This window comes from Anastrepha obliqua, chromosome 1 (genome assembly GCF_027943255.1).
Source record: "Anastrepha obliqua isolate idAnaObli1 chromosome 1, idAnaObli1_1.0, whole genome shotgun sequence".
Classification (NCBI taxonomy): Eukaryota; Metazoa; Arthropoda; class Insecta; order Diptera; family Tephritidae; genus Anastrepha; species Anastrepha obliqua.
In genome coordinates, this window is record NC_072892.1 from 81,885,763 (window position 1) to 81,907,986 (window position 22,224).

The 22,224-nt window shown below is 35.6% G+C and overlaps 1 protein-coding gene across 1 annotated transcript in view; it reads left to right on the forward strand.

The window, feature by feature from the left end:
- LOC129235475 (pituitary homeobox homolog Ptx1) overlaps window positions 1-22,224 on the forward strand; it is a 120,061-nt gene that overhangs the window by 61,154 nt on the left and 36,683 nt on the right. The window contains exons 3-4 of the mRNA XM_054869343.1: window positions 6,555-6,695; window positions 20,307-20,560. Of these exons, the coding sequence (XP_054725318.1) occupies window positions 6,555-6,695; window positions 20,307-20,560 (395 nt within the window). The remainder of the gene's footprint in view (window positions 1-6,554; window positions 6,696-20,306; window positions 20,561-22,224) is intronic.

Here is a 22,224-nt window from a genome sequence, read left to right on the forward strand (position 1 = left end):
ATTTCTAACTTTTCTAAATTTTAAAATTAGTAAAATTGAAGTGAATAAATCAAGCAAACAATTCAGCCACACGCTGAAACTTTGATCAGTCGGTCAGTAGTAGGTAAAATAGTAGGTACATGCCAAATGGAGTTCTGAAAGAAAGATGCATCAGAAGCACAGTATCATTAACAGAGTTCCAAAGCCAAAAAACAACCAAAACAAAAATATGCGACAGCAGACTGACATTATTTCATATGCGAATAATAAGCAAAGTATAATTCATGCTGAAATAAAAGATTTCCCTTCACCAATTTCGCATCTCCAATATTGCCAGACGTATATATGTATACATACATACATATGTAGTTAATTTTTTTCATTTTGGCGTGCAAATCCTCACACATTTATTAAACTATTAGCCAGAAGTCAAGTGTTGAAAGGCTTAAATTTCTAACCAATTCGGTGCTAAAAATTCCGGCATAAGGTGCAATTTAAGGCAAATGAAGTGTGAAATTAAAATCGTACATATATGAAATGACACATTTTAACCCTTCCATGGATCTGAAATAACCCTTTCCTGCACATAAGTATGTTTTAATATTTATCCATCTACACAACTACATTATGTCCAGTGGCAAATCCACAACCACATTCACTTCCATTTATCGCTCACGTTACCCTCAAGCTGTATTTGCAATCGATAAATTTATATTTATTATAATAAAAAGGGAGAAATGTCAAAATAGCCAAACAAACAAATGAGCAATTGCTGCCTATGTACGGAAGAAAATACATAAACTTGTACATTCATATATAAAGCGAGCAAAAAGGAGTAGCACAGCAGTACATATCCTGCCAACCTTTATTGTATGTTGAAATAGGCATATTTCTGGGCGCCTTTCCTGTTTTCATGTAACTATTTTATTTTTATTTTTTGTTTGTTTGTTTGTGCAAAATCATCATCATCACCGTCAGTGTCATCCATCGTGTACGGTTGAATATACCGAACAGTCCGTTAGCTGTATTTGCTGTTGCTGTCATATATCCTAATTCAACTGTCACATTAATCGTTTGTTTGGCCGGATGCAAGGATGAACGGGAAAGGGAAACTCCTCTTATATACTTTGTACTTTCCAAGTGTTTTACTTTTTTTCTTTGCACCGACAGATGCTCATGTGGCAGTGAAAGTGTCTAAAGGACATATTTGTTAGTATACATACACACATATAAATGTGCAGGGGTGGACCACGGGGGCTCGAGGCAGAAGAATTTAACAATTCTCTTTAGAGTTAAAAGTTTTTGGCAAAAAATAAGTAATAGAAATTAAAATAATCCATGCCGCTTCCAAAATCTCACTCATTGTGAATAATTCGTTTGCTCTTTTTTTTACATTATTAGCTATTAAATCTGTAGTAATACTTTACAGCATTTACATTTAAGTCACCTTCTATAAAGAAGTTTTATTCTTAGTAAAACAAGGCATCTCTCTTTAGAATTAACTGAAACTATGATATTTTATACAAAGAGAGCAAATGAAATAAAGATCTTAGCTTCAAAGATAATTCTGGGTTTCATGGAAAACCGTGAAAAAAATTAAAGGATATATCGGACATATGCACATACTTATACAATAAATGAATACATAAAATACTTATAAGAAATGTGTGTTTTAGCTCTTTCACTTAAATAAATTGTCGGAAGTTCCACGCAAGAAGGCCAGCAGTAATTTGCCATAATTTTGGTCTGATTTTTACCCTGTTGATAACGACTTTCCATTTGCATAGTCGCACAGTGTTATTTTCGAAAGTCAATTTTCTGATTTTTTAATTATTCAACTCAGAAACCAACAAAAAAAAAGAAACAAAACAAAACCAAATTTGAAATTACATATACTCGTATATTCATACCAATTCAAGTATTTTGAAAGCCATTATGTGCATGAACATTTTTAAAACCTATTGTCACCCCTCCTAAATGGACTCCACGATACACCACTGCGAATATCGTATGAGCGCCGTTGTTTTGACCCTGCCAGCAGAGGCGTTCTTGTGTGATTTTTTGTTTGACATTTTATTTGTTTACACATTGTGGCCGCTACTGGCGTTTCATTCTGACTGATATTCTATTGCCCACTAAATTTATTGCATGTCACTTTTAGGTTGCTCGTTTTTCTACAAAACTGCGCATATCAATACATACATACATACTTAGATTTCCCTGTGACTCGTTTCTTGCATTCTACAGCATGTGACCGTTGCTGTACTTTAACTATTTAGGCAATTTTCATGAATGAAAGCGAAATGACAAATAGACACCCGACTCTCTTTAGGCCTTACGCACTGGCACACAATGCCTTCGAATGTACGCATATTCGTATGTACTCGTGTATGTGTATGATACATATGTGTTTGGTTAACAAATAAATATCAAAATCATTGCCACCACAAAATTTATTTCTAATATTTCCAAACCCTACAATTTCCGCCACTACCACCTCTTTGGGGCGTGTGCGTTCTGTGTGCGTCATTGTCTGCCACACTAGTCGCCGAGAAGTCACCCAAAAATTTAGCAAACCTCATGATTAATAGTTCCGGCAGAAGACACTTTGCCAGTTTGCTTGACTTCTCTGACGATTTTGCAAATGATTTTCATTGTGATTCTGTGTACGTAGCATAAAAATCTTTCTGTTTATGTGCATTTGTATGTTTTACTATTTTTTGATTTCCTCTTTGTTTGTATTATCCTTTTTGTTCGTTCCCTGAAGGCGGTGAACTTGTGCCAATTTTATAGATAATTTTCCAAGGGGTAACGCACTTTTTCAAATTAATTAATCATATCATTTAATCCTGTGTAAGCATTTCTATTTAACAATCAACATACTTAATAGTGTTTAAGAGCGTAAGGATTGTAAATAAGGTATTTATATAAAATACCTGCCTCCTAAATGAATTCTCACTGCATGCGGTGAACCTTCTTACTCAGGGTTCATAATAGCGTATAGTGAAAATCAGGCACCTTCGATTCGCCAAGCGTTATCAAGTGGCGAATAGATGAAGCAGCTGGCAACAGTAAACATATATTGGCAGCACTGGGAAGGAGATATCAAAAATTACATTTGCTTGGAAACGCTCAAGAAGCATAAAAATCATTAAAATCCACTACGAAAGTGTGTGTATTTTCGTCCTTATAATTTAAGTATGAAAATCAAAAAGTTTCAATCGACTGGCTCGTGGATGTTCTTCCCAATAGTTCATCTTAAAATATCGCTGAATTGAGTGAATATCACAAAACAAAAAAAAAATATGTTTATTTAAAAATGCATTATGAAATACGAGGTTTGTTCAAAAAGTATCGCGAATTTCGAATTTTGGCAGGCGAATTTTGGCGTATACATATTCGAGTTTCGATTTTTCGTGGCGATATATTGGTACTCATGTCTCTCACTCATGCCGGCGAGTTCGGCCATTTTGAATGTCCAGTTAACTGTTGACAGCTGCTTTGCTTGCACGTGTTTCGGCTCGTCTTCGAGTTTTACCTGTTCAAAAAGATGGATCAAAGAATCTGTAGCAAATTTTGTATGAAAAACGAAATTAAGAGCGCGGATGCATTCCGAATGTTGACTGTGTCATACGGAGAAGCTACTTTGGTCCAAAGCAACGTTTATCGGTGGTACAAAATGTTCTCAGAAGGCCGAGAAGATGTGAACGACCAAAAGCGTGCCGGACGCCCGAGCACTTCAACAACAGACGAAAAAATTGATGAAGTGAAGAGAATGGTGTTGGCCAATCGTCGAATCACCGTTAGAGAAATTGCTAAGGACTTAGACACATTTATTGGCTCGTGTCATTCGATTTTTTAGAATGATTTGGACATGAGACGGGTCACCGCAAAATTCGAACCATTGCTAATGATATCTTGGACTCTGTCCGCGACGATCCAAATCGTGGTTTTATGGTTATGACGTGGAAACCAAAGCTCAATCATCTAAATGGAAGCTACCTCACGAACCAAGACCGAAAAAAGCGCACCAAGCTCGGTCGAATGTAAAAGTTTTGCTTACCGTTTTCTACGATTGCAGGGTCGTTGTGCATCATGAGTTCTTACCACAGGGTAAAACGGTCAATAAGGGATATTACCTGCAAGTTATGCGCAATTTGCGGGAAGCAATCCGCCAGAAACGCCCTGATTTGTGGAAGAACAAAAATTGGCTCTTGCATCACGATAACGCCCCTGATCACACATCGTTGCTTGTGCGCGGCTTTTTGGCCAAAAACAACACACTAATGATGCCACAGCCCCCGTATTCCCCAGACTTTTTCTTGTTCCCGAAACTGAAGAGGCCCATAAAAGGACGACGCTACGCTACGATTCACGAGATATAGACGGCATCGAAGGAGGAGCTGAACAAGATTAAAAAAAATGATTTTTTGAAGTGCTTCGAAGATTGGAAAAAACGTGGGCACAAGTGCATAATATCTCATGGGGACTACTTTGAAGAGTACAAAATAGATGTTAATGAATAAATAAATCATTTTTGAAAAAACACAAAATTCGCGATACGTTTTGAACACACTTCGTAGAGCAATGCTGCTGAATCTACACGTATGCTTTTCTGTAGGAAAAACATCTCTGTAGCAGTAGGCAGTCATTTTGTAATATCATTATTGGAATTTTATGGAAGTGGAATAAAACTACCTTGTTAATCAAGAGTTGTTCTGGATAAGTGCCAACAACAGTTTTTCTTTAAAACTTAGATTTATCGACAAGAGTCTGATAAATGTCTCATTTTAATCTGATTTCAGCCGAAAGTGTTAAAAAACAATTATAAAAATTTATGAATTCTAATATATTATATTAGACTGATTTCCTCTGTCAACTTTTAGGAACTTTTTTACTATCAAGTGGTTTCATCATCATATCCGTACCGCAGAACATTTCCCTGTAACAGCATGTGACCACATTGTTAGGGGCATAAATTTTAAATTCTCAAAAATGTTAACACAAAAGAATGGCAAATGTCGACGACAGCCAGTGACATAAACCACTTGCTTGCCAACGAGAAAAGTGAGAAAGTGAAATAGAAAACTAAGCAGCAAAACACTTACGCTCTATTAATGTGATTGCATGTGTACGAGTATACTTGAGCAATTGTGAATCTGTGGTTAATTTAGTGACACATGCCAAAGTGACATTAATGACACCCGATTCACAGGAGCAGCGGGAGCGACCTGCCATTTCTACGAGTACCGAGCAACAACCAGAAGTGAACATGAAATGAAGTGAACAGCTAATTTCACACAAATTTGTAACAAATAGTTGAAAATTTGTTCTCTTCCGTTGACTGCGTGAAAAATGAAGCTGTTGCAACAAGCTGAGCGACAACATGTGGAAAAGCAATAAATTTTAAAATGCACTTGAATAATTCTCAAACGTGGGAGCATGAAGAGGTCTGAGAGAGAAAATAGAAAAATGTATTGGTACGGCATTTTTGACTTTTACGGGTGTTTTTCAAACGCTCGACATATATTTAAATAGCCATATGCATTATTTTGTAAGCAATAAATTCAGAGCGCATCAAAAATGCTTAGGCTGTAAATTTAGTATTTGTCAATTGATAATTTGTTAATTATCTTGGTAGAGAGCACAACCGCGAAGGTCATTAAGTGATATGGCTCATTTAGCGGGTGGCGAAAAAAGCATTGGACGGAAGACGGCAGACAACGTTGGATGTACTTTATTTCCTATAGATTTATGTGGTGTGTATGTATGATGCTATATATGAATGTTGCATAATTTATGACACTGCTTATTGAATAAGGCAAGATTTTTAATTTAGTCATTTGAGTGAGTTTTTATTGTTCGATGATGCCTGCTGCGTGAGTTAAATAAATTATAAATGAAATTTTCTCTATTAAGAAAAAAGAGTCGGAACATGATGCACTGCTAAAATACCTCCAACTTACTTACATCCAATTATATATATGTATGTATAAATGTAGTTCAAGTTGTAAGCCGCAAGGCTGCGTTGCAAAGTTGTAATATTCTGAGCTCTTATAAAATAACGAGCACAATGAAATTCTCATCATAACTCTGCACTTTACTGTTTCTGCATTTATTTCAACTCATACTATTCATGCCAATATACTTGCCACCTATTCCCTTATCCATTTCTCTTCTCTTGAAATACATTGTATCCTATCCGTTATGTTTGTAAATGCCATAAATCCTTTTATGATCCATTTTATCGCCTTTTAAGCAGCCTCTTGTGGCGCACTCCCGCTCAATTACGTAACCATATTTGCAGGCAGGCCAAGTGCACCTACTTACAACATTAATGCGCTTTTTAATGGTCTGAACTATAATGGCGTGCCCATAAATGCGCTTGTGAATCGAGCGGTTGGCACACAGCGTCCACACTTCACACTTTTTTTTTTTAACATATTGCAATCATTTTTATTGGAGTATTAATAGTTGAATACTTGTAACTCCGCGTATATTAGTATTTGAAAAACTTTCCTTAAAACATTAATTTTTTTGTATATTTTTTCTCTACTCTGGTTTATTCTTTTCAGTTTGGGCCGAGACCGGCGATTTTCGTGATAGTCATAGTTCCATGACCGCTGTAGCAAATAGTTTGGATAGTACACATTTGAATAATTTTCAAACATCATCATCGTCAACGTTATCGAACCGAAATCGGGATCGTAAGGATGGTAAGTTTAATGTTTGAAATTTCCCATATTTCCACTGTTCAATGGTTACTAGTATTCTGTAGGTGTTAAAGTTGAAATCTTACTCAACTCGAGTGGATAATTAAAATATTTTTTAGATTGGATACCGAATATAAGCTTTAATTGTCTCACAATTTTTACTGTTATGTCTCTGGACAAATGACGAAACATATTGCTTAGAGTAGTGTTTCAAAGCTGTACATTTTACGGCGTATGTATGTAGTATTAAGGTGACTTTAGGTAATTAGAATTGCAAAACAAAAACACTTCATCTGCTCCTAGGGCAAACAAATGCATGACGTGTATCAGACGTCAAATATATCCAAGGGGCTAATCATCACATCAGCCGAACTATATCTAAATCATATCCGCCTCCAGGTTTTCTGCGTCGAAATACCACCTTGAACAACAAGTTCTCGGAATAATGATTTATTCTTCCTAGAGCAGGTTAGAGCTGTTTATGCCTGGCAACTGCTTTTGATTAGAACATTGAATGAGTTTAACCATATTTAAAGTTCTTTCGCTTTTTATTTATCGCTACCTAAATACAAGTTCAACTTATCACTCAATGAATTTTATCAATAGTTGCGAAATTTGTAAAAAATGTATATGTAATTGTTACAATTACTGTTTGTTCTATTCACTCTGTAAAAAAACTTGCAGTTCTAGATTTATTAAATTAACACGTTCGCGGACACTAAAAATTTCAGGGAGCTGCAAAAATAGACAGGCAATTATTTCATGAATCAAGTGGTCATTACTTTGAAATGTATATTAATTACAAAAACTTAAAGTTAATATACATGAAATTAAATTAACAAAATTTGGCTTTAAAATTTGAATGCTGTAGCATTCACGTCATTTTGCATCACTATAAAAATGAATGCTATAGCATTCACGTCCGCGAACGTGTTAAGAAATGAAAATGAAAAATGAATATATTCACAAAATTCAAAATATGTACAACTTTATTCCTCAAAAGTGATATTTTTGCCTTTAAAGCAGTTATCTTCAAAGGCAATGAACTTACACCGGTGTTTGATCCAACTCTCGAAACATTTCTGGATCTCTGTGTTCAGTGAGCCATGAGAGCCGTCTCTGATTTTTCCATTATTTCCATTTGGCTGTTAAAACGCCCTCCCCGTATTAGTTTTTGACTCGATGAAACAGAAAAAAACTGCAGGGAACCATATCAAGTAAATTCGATGGCTGTTGGATGGTATTCGTTTTGTTCTTAATTGACTCAAAAATGAACAGATTATGACGGCGCTTTGTAACGGTGCAAATCCTTTCTTTTTTAGCGAATTGCTTCACGTAAGCGTCTCATAACACCCGAATAATAGTCCTTATAAAATATCTGACCTTTTGGCAAAAATTCGTAGTGTGCAATACCGTTGTAATCCATAAAACCCGCTAGCATCGTTCTCTTTTTTGACTAAAAACGACGAGGTTTGTTTGGTCTTGGTTCATTCGGAGCTATCTACTCACTCGCCTGATGTCTGGATTGCGTGTCGTACTCATAAACCCATGTTTCGTTTCCAGGAACAATGCGTTTGATAAACATTGGGTCGGATTTACACTTGGAAATCAGGTATTTGGCGATATCAACACGGTCCCTTTTTTGCATGAGCTTTGCGACCAACATTGCAGCAACACAACTCAAACACAAATCATTAACTACAATTACCTGAACGGATCCATAAGTAATGTCAAAGTCCGCTATCAGCTCTCTAATGGTTAATTTGCTACTATAGATCAAGTTTTCACGTTAGACTCACAATCTCTTTTGAAGTGTTCATGCCACTCGTAAATGGCTGTTTTCTCTAGAGTATCGTTACCGAAACAGTTTCCCAACATTTCTAAGGTTTTCGCTTCATTTAACTTTTTTTAACGCAAAATTTAATACGAACTCAATGTTGTAAACTCAAATCCATTTTCAAAACTTTAAAAAATCGGAAACACGTGTAGAGGTACTTAGATTTACACAAAAGGGCGTAACTTAATGGAACTGTTAATCACAAACAAAATCAGAACTCAAATGAGTTGATTAAGAGCATCAACTGGTGATTGTTCAAGGAACATTTTAATCAAGGTTTTAGTTCCAACTTCTCAGATTTTCATACTTTGAAACTGCTGAATAGACCCGGCTTGAATAAGCTGCATTTATTTGTAGACCCACTCACAAATTGCTCATTTGTGTTTAGCGTGATAAATGATAATATTGATTGCACCTCACTTCTGAGTAATATTCAGCTCCTGTTACACAAAATACTCCTTATCCAAGCTAGATAGGCATTAAAAATAAACGAAATCGGTCAATGCCCACGCTCAAATACGATATACCGGTAGTTTTAAAAAAGAGAAAAAATGATATTTCTGTCAAGAACTGAAGCATTGAAATATAATTATTCTACAAATAGTGAACCCGAGAAAATAATAATATATGTATGTATGTCTATGTATTACTTTCTCTACATATATCTATATATGTATATAAAGCGTTTTTCAGTAAGAGCGCTTCAACTTTTGAACTTTTTTGAATAAAACACAAACGGTTTGACTTTTTTAACTAATTTTTTTTATTATCGAGTTTGAACATATACATTTAAGTATGAAATTCGATTTCTTTTGCATGACCACCGCGTGCACGTTTTACGAAGTCCAATCGTTGAACCCAATTTTCGACCACTCTTTTGCATAAATCGGCCGAAATTCCAGCAATTTCGCGTTCAATATTGGCTCTGAGCTCACAAATCGTCGCCGGCTTGTTACTGTAGACCAATGACTTCACATAACCCCAAAGAAAATAGTCTAGAGGCGTCAAATCACTTACTCTTCAACAAATCAATTGTAGCGTGTGCTGTGTGGCTTGTGGCCCCGTCCTGTTGAAACCACATGTCGTCTAAGTCCATACCATTCAATTGCGGCCAAAAATAATCGTTTATCATGTCGCGGTATCGATTTCCATTCACAGTAACGTGGCGATAGTTCTCGTCAACGAAAAAATATGGGCCAATTACGCCGCCGGCATGTAAACCGCACCAAACAGTGATTTTTTCGGGATGCAACGGTGCCTCATGAATCACGTGTGGACTGCTTTCTGCCCAGTAACGCATATTTTGCTTGTTGACAAAGCCATTGAGCCAAAAGTGAGCTTCATCACTGAAGATGATTTTTTGGAAAATTTATAAATTTTCATAAAAAATTTGCACGATTATTTTCATAAAAAATGTGCACGATTTTCAATCGTTGCTCAAGTGTGTAGCGTTCCATGATGAAATGTATACCAATGAAGTTTACAAATGACAATCGAAAAATAAAAAACATTGCGTCGTTCGCCCTCCCTATCGGAAAAAAGTTGAAGCGCACCTATTGAAAAACGTTTTATAAGATCAAATATGACAAAGGAAAGTTTTTGGTCTTTTAGAGAGGAGATATACTCGTATACACATATATTATTGTACTATCCTACATAAGTATATACTTATATAATTAAATAAAATTACATATATATATATATGTATCTTAAGCCCTTCGATGTATTTCCTACAGGACATACATATGTACTTGTATAAGTATATTAATAGTGGTATGTATGTACGAAATTAAGTCCGTTAGTCCTTTGTTATTCGTATTGTATGTTAGAGGTGCGTCCGCAAAGACTGTAAATCTTAAATATATTCGAAGTATTATCAAACAATAAAATTATTTTAAATATCAAAGGGCCTAGTACATTCTTCACGGGGACTTCGGGAAGTTATCAAATATGACATTATCAAAATCATGTCGCGAAGTCAGTTGATATCTCTCGATCACATGCATACGGGTAACTTTTAACTTTCGAAGTGATACACTTTCGCGGTGATTCATTCAAATTGTATTTTGAATGGGAACTCAAATTCTATTTTCACTTATTCATATATGATAAACGGCTTCAATTTTCCGTTACTTTAAATACAAATACGCACGTAAAAAATACATTTTTGTATGGTTAAGAATATTTAAATCAATAGCTGTTGCAAATGGTACAAGCGTCAGCTCAAAGTTAGAGTTTATTTTACATTGGTATACATTTGAGAACGAGCAAATATAAAAAGAAAATTTGTAATTTTGTTAATATAAAGAATTATTACATATTCGGTTATCCAATTATTCAAAAAGCGAAGCACCTTACAGCAGGCTGTTGAATTTTGTAGACCTGGACCTATACCAGAAATTGAAGGTTTCTGAAAGAGGGCACAAAATAGATTGGTCAAGAGCGGTATAAAAAATATTACTAATTTTGTTAGATAAATCAAAATTGTTATAATGGGAAAGAACTAAACTTAATTTATAAAACTTGATATGGTATGTGGTCAATCTAGTATAACAATTTGATTTTTGAATAAGTAAAAGATAAGCAATAAAACGTGAATTTAAATTAATTCTTTCTGAAAAAGGGTCTTCCTCTTTTATATAAATTTAATCGATGCTTAACGGAAAATCTCATACACTTTTGACTAATCAAACCACTCCGAAAACCTTTGCTTTTTTATCTAGCTAATCACCCTTTGTAGTATGGAACAAACTAGAATTATAATCCGAGCAACAGATGGCATATAATAACTATGTTGCCACATATCATCCCATAGAAAAAACACACTAAAGGGTAGTGTTTAAAATTAAAATCAATTATAAAAGATGCCAAATAAGAACACGATACAGACTCTGAAAAATCACTTGAATTTCTAAAACCATTCTAGGTGCTTCAATGTGTTCAAACAATAAAATACATAAATGTTAGAAGAAGCATGCAAAATAACGATTTGAAATGCTTTCGCTTATTAAACGTTTTTCACTCCGTTTTGGATAGACGCACATGTTAGCAGAAATTGTTGAAAAGCAATTCTGATTTATTCGCAATAAACAGATTTTAAAGCATAAAGATAAAATACTATTCCTGCCTTTCCAATACTTTTTCCCCATAATATCTCGAATTCAATCACACATTTTATGATGATGCTCCGGCGGCTGCCTGTGAAAACTTTTAATTTTGTAAATAAAAAAGAAACTTCATACAGTGTAAATGCGGCTCAATAAATGTCTAACAACTGCAGTAAAATTATACTTTACTCAGGGTTTCTCTATTTTTTAGTGCCTTCCAAATAATGATTTTCACTTATAAACTTTTTAGCTTCTTAGAATTACATTATTGAACTATTTAGTAGACTGTGTTAAAATTAAACGGAACCATATCATGGAGTGGTCGCCGTAGCCGAATGGGTTGCTGTGTGACTACTAATCGGGAGTGCGTAGATTCGTATCTCTGCGCATGAAACACCAAAATTAAGAAAAAGCGGTTTCTAAGGCCGCCCCTCGGCTGGCGATGGTAAACCTCCGAGTGCATTTCTGCCATGAAAAAGCTCCTCATAAAAAATATCTGCCATTCGGAGTCGGCTTAAAACTGTAGGTCCTCCCATTTGTGGAGCAAACACATTATTATTATTAGGAAAAACTAGCCAAATGTAAATTTTACCAAAAGGCAACGATCCCCCCAAGCATCGAAGCCGAAGGTGTGTAGAATAGAAACAGCGAAATGGGATTGAAATGTTGGATTGTCGTTAACAGTCGCCTGCTACCAACTCTATTGAGAATGTTTGGTTTAGTCGGTCAAACAGTTATCAAGGCAAATTCGGCTAATTTGGAGTCGATTATCGCCACAACTTACGCAGAAATTAGCACAAATTATGACTCAAATATGTGAAGCCTTTATGGCTAATTGTGCTGACTATAGATTTTATTTAATATATGGCGTATAATAAATATTGTAAACCCATACAACGCAGTTTATTAGAATCAAATTGGTCAAATAATTTTTAAGACAGACTGTATGCACTACAGTGCGGTTTTTTTTTGACAGCGAACTTTCCTCCGTCGAAGTCTTCAGAGCGACTTGATTCTGTTTATACTTTTAGTTTTGACGCGCCAATAGTATTGGTTCTAATTTTCGAGGACTCATCGTGACGATTTTTCACAAGTTTTTGTCAAAAAAGTTGCAATGCATTTTATAATCGTTCATTCATTTTCCCGTCGGCAAGTCACAGAATAGAAAAAATTTTCTGTCCCGTCATGTTATCAAAGCAATCCTCTCAAACAACCAATACTCGTTCATTTTAACGATTTATACGAATTAAGCCACACAACTGCAATAATAAAAAGTACAACAAGCGCAACAAAAATGGCATATGCAATATATTCAAGTACTTACACACAATTCACCTATGAATAGAAGTGCGAGTAATCACATTTAAACTAAATGAAATGCCAGCCCAAGTATGTTCAAGTATATTTTCGTATAGATAAGTTTATGCGTGTGAGTACGAACGTGCTCATTTATTTGCTTGCTCTTATCACCGCCAAAAATAATTCAAGATAAAATTTGTAATTTATAACAATTTCGTGCAACACACTAAAGCACAGTAGCTAGGGAGCGTTAATACCATTACCAAAAAATCAAAATCCCTTGTCGGCGAAAATTCCTTTGATTTTGACTTTGATTTTCAACATACAAACTTCGACCGGCTGTTAATATTTATTTCATTGAAACACATTACATTTTCTGCTATTTAATTATTTGTTGCTTGCTGATGTTATTTGTTGAGCGCATTTAGTTTGGCTGATTAGGGCAGGCGTAAAGCGACAAATTACTGAGGAGCTGTGTAGTAGCATATCGGGCGGCTCCACAACACCAAACGCCACTGAAGAGCAGCAAATGATCGATATATCATATATGTGTTAGTGGAGCAGCGAATCGAGTGGGTAGAGCGGGTGGTGGTAGGTGAATCAGTTACTAAAATTAGGGTACTTACGGCAGAGGTAGCGGCAACGATTGAAATTCTTTTTTGCGCCGACTTGGAGGGTAAACAGAGGGCGAGAGAAGCATTTGTTTGTTTTATCAATTATCGAAATTACCTTCATCGATATTTTCATGATTGTGGATGAATGTATTTATGTAGTATATTTAATACCTTCTTCACTCTTACAACGTTTCCTTCAAAACCATTGCGTTGCTAAGCAAATTTGCTCCAACTCACTTGTTGAAACTCAACCAAAGCTGTATTCTTCCAAAGGGGTATTTGTGGAAGTATGTGTGGGCTCCGACAGATAATTAGTAATAATGATAATGATAGTGCACATTATAACGATTAGCTACCAAGTATGGTAAATATTATTTCGATATTGGAATACTTAAAAACTCGTAAATGCATTTGGTTCTGCTTGGCGGTATGGAGTTGCCGACGGCATTGACCCGATTTACACGAGGAGACATCTGGAAGGGAGACACTGGAAATTCTCTTTTGAAGTTTCATTCGCGTTCACACTGGCAAAAATGTTTCCGCGACATTTTGACATTCAACACTTTAGCATCGTCTGGTTCGGATGTATTTTAGCACGCGCTTACATGTAAAGCAGAGAGCGTTCGACAACAGTTTCTTAAATATATGAATGAAAAATGCAAACTGGTTAAATAATAAATAATTTGTTGTTTTTTTATTGAAATATATTTATAAATTCTTATACTCGAATAAAAAAAATTAAATTAAAAATACTTCATATGTAAATAATTAACTTGAGTAACTAGAAATGCGAGGAAAATTAGAATTCAACATAAACATGCCCCATAATATATTTTAAATTATACCTACTTTACTAGCAAAAATAATCGTGCATTTCCCAAGCAGTGTTCGGATGTTTGTCATCTTTGTTATCTTCCGTTTGCTTGAAAACCAACACATAACTCAGAACCTTCTGCCACAAAAGAAGAAAACGAATGAAGCAACTGTCAAAAATTGGAAAGATTGGAAATACGAATAAGAAGAGCAAAGCGTGTCGCCGAGTACGGGAGACAAAATCCCTTCTCTCTTCCCCGACCGTCCTTCGCCCCCGAACAAAATGTTTCCCTTCCAGATGTCTCCTCGTGTAAATCGGGTCATTGCTTATCAGAGTCAAACATGTTGCTAATAAACGCTTGTTGCCTTGGTATTGATGCACTGGCGAATTGATGCATTGATACATTTGCGTGTACAGGGTGGATCCAAAATAACATTGTGGAGTTAAAGCCTTTCTCTCTAGGAGCTTCCAAGTTCTTAATAATTAAAGTACGGCTAAATAATTATATCACCTTCGAACCCGGATTCCACATATGGATTATGGATCAAAATTAGAAGATGATACAGCAGGAATGGGAATCAATGGGCCTAAATTAAAAAAAATTGATTTAAATGGATCTCTACTCAACAATATTCCAGGCAGAAATACATGACGTTGAGATATGCGCAGAAAAATGAAAAGAACCCACATTTACATAATTTCATATAGACGTGACTTCAACATCATATTATTAGGTTGGGTTCCTGCGCACGAAAAATAGTAAGTTTATCTGTGGACTCACAAGGGGCCACATAAATAAACTTCTCAGGAGGTGGGAGGAGAAGAAATTCCTTGAACACTGGCGAAATTCTATTGGTCAGCGACAAGCGAAACAATTTTTAACGCCGGACATAGGCATATCTGAGCTACTTTCACTCAGTAGAGTAGACTTAAGACTTGTAACTGGTTACTTCACGGGCAACTGTTGCCTGAGATATCAACTAAACAAAATTGGGCACTGAAAATTCAGAACACATCCTTTGTAAGTGTCCTGCACTAGGCAGAAAAATGTAATACCACCAAGGTGATATAGCCTTGCCTCCACTAAAATATAGGATACGTCAACAAGCTTTGCACAATAGGCTTTGGTAGCAGTGTGCAGTGCGCCATAATGGTAATGCCTTATTTTATAATACGTTGTTGCTTTTAAGAAAAATTATTTCATCTGAATTTAAAAGCTAATATCAATAAACGCTAGTACTAACTTCACAGCCGTGCAATTTTGCCAGCAGTATGCATTTTATTTGCCGTGAAATGTTGCGAACACATTGATTGTCAAATGAGAAGAAACGTCAGAATAAAATTTGAAGAAAAGTAGACAAATAAATTTATGAGCATCACCTCAGAAGCAATTAGCAAATTTTGATAAGAGAAGTGAGTTTAAACTGTTTAAATTGTATTATATTTAACAGGATTTCCTACAGGTAGTTCATTTATTTGCGTGTTTTTTTTTTAATTTATAGTAAAATATAAAATCAAAATCGAAAGAAGTTTTAGTTCAATCAAGTTTTATTTTATTTCGAATTGTTTTGTTTCTTTGGTTCTTCCCAACCTCCTCATAGACCATTTGTGTGAATTTTGCTCTCAACATATTTGCCTTGCTTTGCGGCAATTGCTCCAGAAGTGACTCCAAGTGCTGTAAAAGAGGCTTAAACTTGGAATTTTGGACCATCTTGCTTTTCTTAAATACAATATTTGCACAGCCGCATTCGAGTTATTGGAGCGCTTTGCCGATGTACCAGGTGTCGACGTTTGGAAGAAGAATATCTTTATGTTAAGAAATGTCGAAGCTTATACTAAATGTTTCATAATTATCGGCAGGATAATAGAGACTTTCGTCAAAGTTTTTCTAGAATATTCAAATTAACACACAAAAACACACCTTGACACCCAAAAATATATAAGGAAGATTTACTTACACTCTTTGCGAAGGCGTTTCGCTTAAGAATGTTATATCTTCGGAGTATTTGAACCCAGGCACTTCACTCGCAAAACGAACTGTCAGTTTCGCTCAATATTAAATGAATTTATATAAATTAGTGTCAAAAAATGTTACTGGCATGTTGCGCGGTGTTTCCACGGCGTGAACTGAGTATTACTTTGCCGTGAGATACATATGAAATTTCACGCATATTTCTCGGCAATGCAATTTGTATGAGTTTCGGTAGCCATTTCACGTGAAACGCGAACTTAGTACTATGCGTAGTTACAAACAAAGGAGAATTAAATTTTTTTTTCATGGCAATCCCATGGCATGTTTGGAAAACGCTTTTTTTAACTTTGGCCTTTCTGATTCTAACTATTGGTCAACAAATGGATGTGCATTAGCTACCTGCAGTCAACCATTGGTCAAATTAGGTGGTTAAATTAATCTATTAGTTAACTTGTGACTGTGAAAATGGCCCGTAACGGTATTTATCACATTTTTTTTTGTGTTTTGAATAAGTCCCAAGAATATTATGATACAAATGTTTTCACATTTTCCCAAGTATTGTTATGAAAAAAAATATTTTTCCGAACTCTCTAGGCATTCTTGCTCCTTAGGGATTCTTGCATATACGTCTACATCATATAGTCAATAGTTTTGTAGAATTAGACAATTTTTTTTAATACTACTACTTTTTTCTAACCGAAATTTTGAGATCCTCTAAAAGAAATCCTCATGTGATGATCAAACACTGAAAACGCAGATTTACTATACTACTATTGAGTAATAATATCGTGCACATATCGATTTTTTCTGTATGCTGCATGGACAGGATCCACTTAAAAGGTAGTTTCATTGAATGGAGTAGAAAGATGGAAAGTTTGAATACAATTTTTTTTTTAGAGATTTTAAGATAGGGTAAAAAATGTTGTACTTTTACGCGGTTAGAGTGTGAAATTTTTAGAAAAGAACGCTCAACCCTATGAATACGCTGAGAAAAAATTCACGAAAATTTGGCAGTCCTTACGAGAGGCATAATAATAGCGACATTATTACGAGCAAAAATAATGATATAAGTTTAGCATTTACAATGCGTTAATATCGATATGAATGTAAATACATATCTGGATGAATGTAAAACTGACTTCTCGCTGACTGAACGTTTTAGAAATTTACATTGAAATAATCCCATTTATGATTATTAACAGAATTTATGACTATTATCAGTGCAAATGGTTTGTTCTACGGTTTCGGAAGCCTTCATTTAAGAGTCACTTTCTCTCATGATGGAAAGAATAATGAGAAGGCGCCTATCGTGGTCCCGTTACTTTGCTCTCAGCGAATTTGACAACGAGTTACGTGATTTTAGCTCCAGTACGGCCAGATTACCATTTTCGTAACTTGATTTAGCATATTTTTTTCTGTTATTTCGTCTGAGAGTTTTAGTTCTTTCTTCATGACATTTTTCTAGCCTGTTCTAATTAAAAGTAATGTTTATAATTTTGTAAAATATACATTTTTTTTTAAATTAGGTCAATAATTCACTTAGTTTTATTTAGCTTTACTTTTTTTAATATCTGGTGGCATTGCCCGCGATTGCAGGTATTGTTGGTGTTCTTCTGCTTTCGGCAGTCAAATCTCTCTCTCGCTACTGTAGTATTGCCTTCTTCTTCTTAATTGGCGCGATAACCGCTTACGCGATTTTGGCCGAGATTAACAAAGCGCGCCAGTCGTTTCTTTCTCGTGCTAACCGGCGCCAATTGGACACACCAAGTGAAGCCAAGTCCTTCTCCACCTGATCTTTCCAACGCAGAGGGGCCTTCCTCTTCCTCTGCTACCACCAGCTGGTACCGCATCGAATACTTTCAAAGCCGGAGCGTTTGTATCCATTCGGACGACATGACCCAGCCAACGAAGCCGCTGGATCTTTATTCGCTGCGCTATGCCTATGTCGTCGTAAAACTCATACAGCTCATCGTTCCATCGTCTGCGATATTCGCCGTTGCCAACGTGCAAAGGTCCAAAAATCTTACGCAGAATCTTTCTCTCGAACACTCCAAGCGTCGCTTCATCGGATGTTGTCATCCTCCAAGCTTCTGCGCCATACGTTAGGACGGGCATGATGAGAGTCTTGTAGAGTGTTAATTTTGTTCGTCGAGAGAGGACTTTACTGCTCAATTGCCTACTTAGTCCAAAGTAGCACTTGTTGGCAAGAGAGATATAAAAACGCACTAAAATTCCCATTCAAAGAAAATAACACAACACATTTTTATTGAATCATTTAAAGAACTTTGTTTGCGTGACAAATTGTCTTTAGAATGTGCGTTTTTTTTTTAATATTATATGTAAATGTGTTATGCTTATGTACAATTTAATTTATAAGTTATTTTTGTCAAGCAAGACTCTTTTGTTAAGGGAGTGACTTATTTGCTATATTTGAGGTTATGTAACTAGATAAGGTACTCTTTATTTAAAACTGTCAGTATGGTTTCTTTAGTATTTTCTGGTATTTTGTTGCTTATTTTTATAATGAATACACCTCTATGGTTTTAATCCGCATTCAGTAAATTCAAACGCCTTTTAAAATGTGTAAAAAGTTTTCAATCTTAAGAAGAGTTGAGAGAAAGGCATTTAATATTCTTCCATAACCTTAAAAGGAGCAAAAAATTAAATTCACACTTTCAAAATATCAATGGTTTTTATAAAACCAACTAATTTTCATTAGCACTAAAGTCTTCTCAGAGTGGCCTTTTTTAACCTTCTTTTGTATAATAATACAGTTTCTTTTTAACCTAAAGTTTCGGTAGCTTTAAATTAAAAAAAAGAAACAAACACGAAACTTCAAAATTTTCGCATTTTCGGTATAAAAAAGCACTAAATTTATTGCGAAGAACAAATGGTTGGCAATACTGCACAACTCAGCAAATGTGACGTCACGTACTCTCTGATGGGCGCAATCTTCTTTCTATCATTCTTGACTTTCTCTCATCATTTAAGATACTTCCTATGATTGAGAAGGTCACATTTTTTCTAATCATCTTACCGTAATGAATTTCACTGCTGATATCGCGACTTAACAATTTTTTAGAAAAATCTCACTTGTGTGATCACCATTATTTTGGAGATTGACGCTGCAATGAACATTCGCAATAAAATTCAAATATTAGATTTCATCCATCAATCGAAATGTATCAAATTTTTGAGAAAAATAGGTAGGATATAGAGTAAAGGTAGCGCATATGTAGGTTTTCCAAATCATCTTCTGCAATGAATGGCATACCCTGTATGTAATCAATATCCTGCAGCGTTTACTTCTGTCGCTACAGTCAACGTCAATCCTCTGCTTTTTACAACACTTTGATTTCCTTTTTCTCACCTCGCCACCATGCGGAAGGCGCCGACAATAGTTACCGTCTTGAATGAAACAACAACAAACACAGCGACGGAGACATGCAACTGTTAGCGCTGTCATTACAACGATTTATGATTACCTTATTAGCTGATAGGAAATGTTGTTGTTATTGTTTGTTTGACAAGCGTCTCATCAGTGTGGCGAGTGTCTCGCTAAAGTGCCTGTCGGCCTGCACTTATTACTCTATTTATCGTAGTAGAGCTACGGTAGTTTACATTGCTCCATATTGTTGCTGTTGGATTGCTTCATGCGGCTCCGATAAAACAAAAAAAAAAAAAACAACACATGTAATCGATTTGTGCACTATAACTAATAGTAATTTGTACAATTTTAAGTAAACAAATTATTTTGTACCTGAGGTGCCTGTGTGCATTCGAATGTTCAACACGCGCAACCATTATTGAATTTTCCCATTGATTTACTTTTCACTTACAACTGAAATACGTGCATTCATATTTACTTCCATATTTACTTTCTCTTGTTTATTCGTATTAACATGTGTTCTGACTCGATTCTCCAACTCTTGTTACTAATATTTTTTTTATTTTGTTTCTTGTTGTTGCAGGTAATCGTTCCGTCAATGAGACCACAATCAAAACCGAAAACATATCAAATTCTGGTCATGACGAACCGATGACAACAACCACAGATGAGCCGAAAAACGATAAGAAAAACAAACGGCAACGCCGTCAGCGCACCCATTTCACATCGCAACAACTGCAGGAGCTGGAGCACACATTCAGCCGCAATCGCTATCCGGATATGTCGACTCGCGAAGAGATCGCCATGTGGACAAATTTGACCGAAGCTCGAGTTAGGGTAAGTTTACTCTATTATACCTTCGCCCGAGATATATCTACGGCAAACTCTGTGCTAATTGCAACGCAATCAGACTGCCTATTCCGGAAAGATTTTAGGTTTGGGCACTTGAAAGTTCTCGGAACTCTTCCGGGAACACATAGTTAGCTAGATTACACTGCTTAACAATTCTGCTTTGAAAATAATTTTTCCACACGTATAACAGAAAGATGTGAATCGGATAACTTTAAGGACCTTGACACAGGGTCAGTGCCTATTTTCATTGAGGGTTCAAGACTAAATAATATTCTCGGGAGTGCAGCTGAACCTAAATATATGGCTGCCTGACTCCTGCGTTGGGAGTCACAGGCTTGCCCGTCGCAGCACAACCGACTACTAGCCACTCTGTCAGGGTACTTCCAACGCGGCAATCCAATATAGAGCTATTCTAAATGAGCTAGCTAAGCGGTGCACCTTCTGGAAATTGCATTAAGTCTGAGCAGGCTAAGAGGGAAACTGACAGTATTTCATCGTTTATTAGAGAGACGAAGTGGTTTCACCACAATGGGAATCAGGGATGGAACTTGAGGGAAATATAGAGGTAGAGGTAGAGGGACATACAGAGGTGTATACGGACTTTTTTCTGCAAAGTTGCAGCTTACAGTTGCATATCTGCAGAAAAACACAAAACAGTAAAAAACTGTAAGATGATAGGTCAACTTCGCTTAAGAAAATCAAAAGAAAAATTTTGCGCTAGTGCGATTTTATGTAAATTTCTTGGTACTGTTGCTGTATTATTTAAATAAAACAAAGTGGAAGAAGCAAACTTTTTAACATAACCCAAAAATATATTGATAGAGAAATACGAAAAGACTTTGATATTTTCGTGGGGACGTATTTTACAATTTTAAAATATTAATTATTTCCTTTATTCTAAAAATAATTATACGTTTGAAACTTTGATTGTATACAAATATTTAAAGAAATGACATTTAAAAATTTAAAAGTAAGGCGTCTGGAGTGGCAACTTCTGTAAAAATAACGATTCGCATTTGGGAAATATAGTCATTCAACTGATTATGGCAAAAGATTTTTAAGCTAATAATTTTTGAACAAAACGTGATTTTTAATTTAATAGTATTATATATAATCATAAAAATGACTTAAAGTGACAGCAAACGTTCGCCTACTAAGAAAAAGTCGATAAGGTCATGATTTCCTTGTGATAAGATTTTTTGCACAATTTGCAATATTTTTTTTAACGTTCGCGATTTGTGTAAGTGAATTGTAGTCCTTTTTCGTTACCAAAATCAAAAGAAATCTGCGCGATTGGCCAATTATATAAGTTTTTTGGTATAAATGAAGGTCGCTCAATGTCTAGTGCAAATTCAGCGTAGAATATTGGTGAAGCCCTAACTTTTTTGGTTTCCCTTAAAGCACCTGGAAATCAAACTTTGGGTTCAATTCGAAGCCATTTGCTTAAATTGTGCAATGTGCTTTACGAGGCCACGTATAACGCCTTACCATATCGAATATGTATTTATGGCGCTCTTCCAACCGACCGACCACCATATTGTCATAAAACTCACTACAACAAACTTCCTATTGTGGCTCTATAAAATGTGCAAACGCGCATTGAGTGTTCGACAACACCACACCAAACGAAAATGTAAAATCGAAAACCC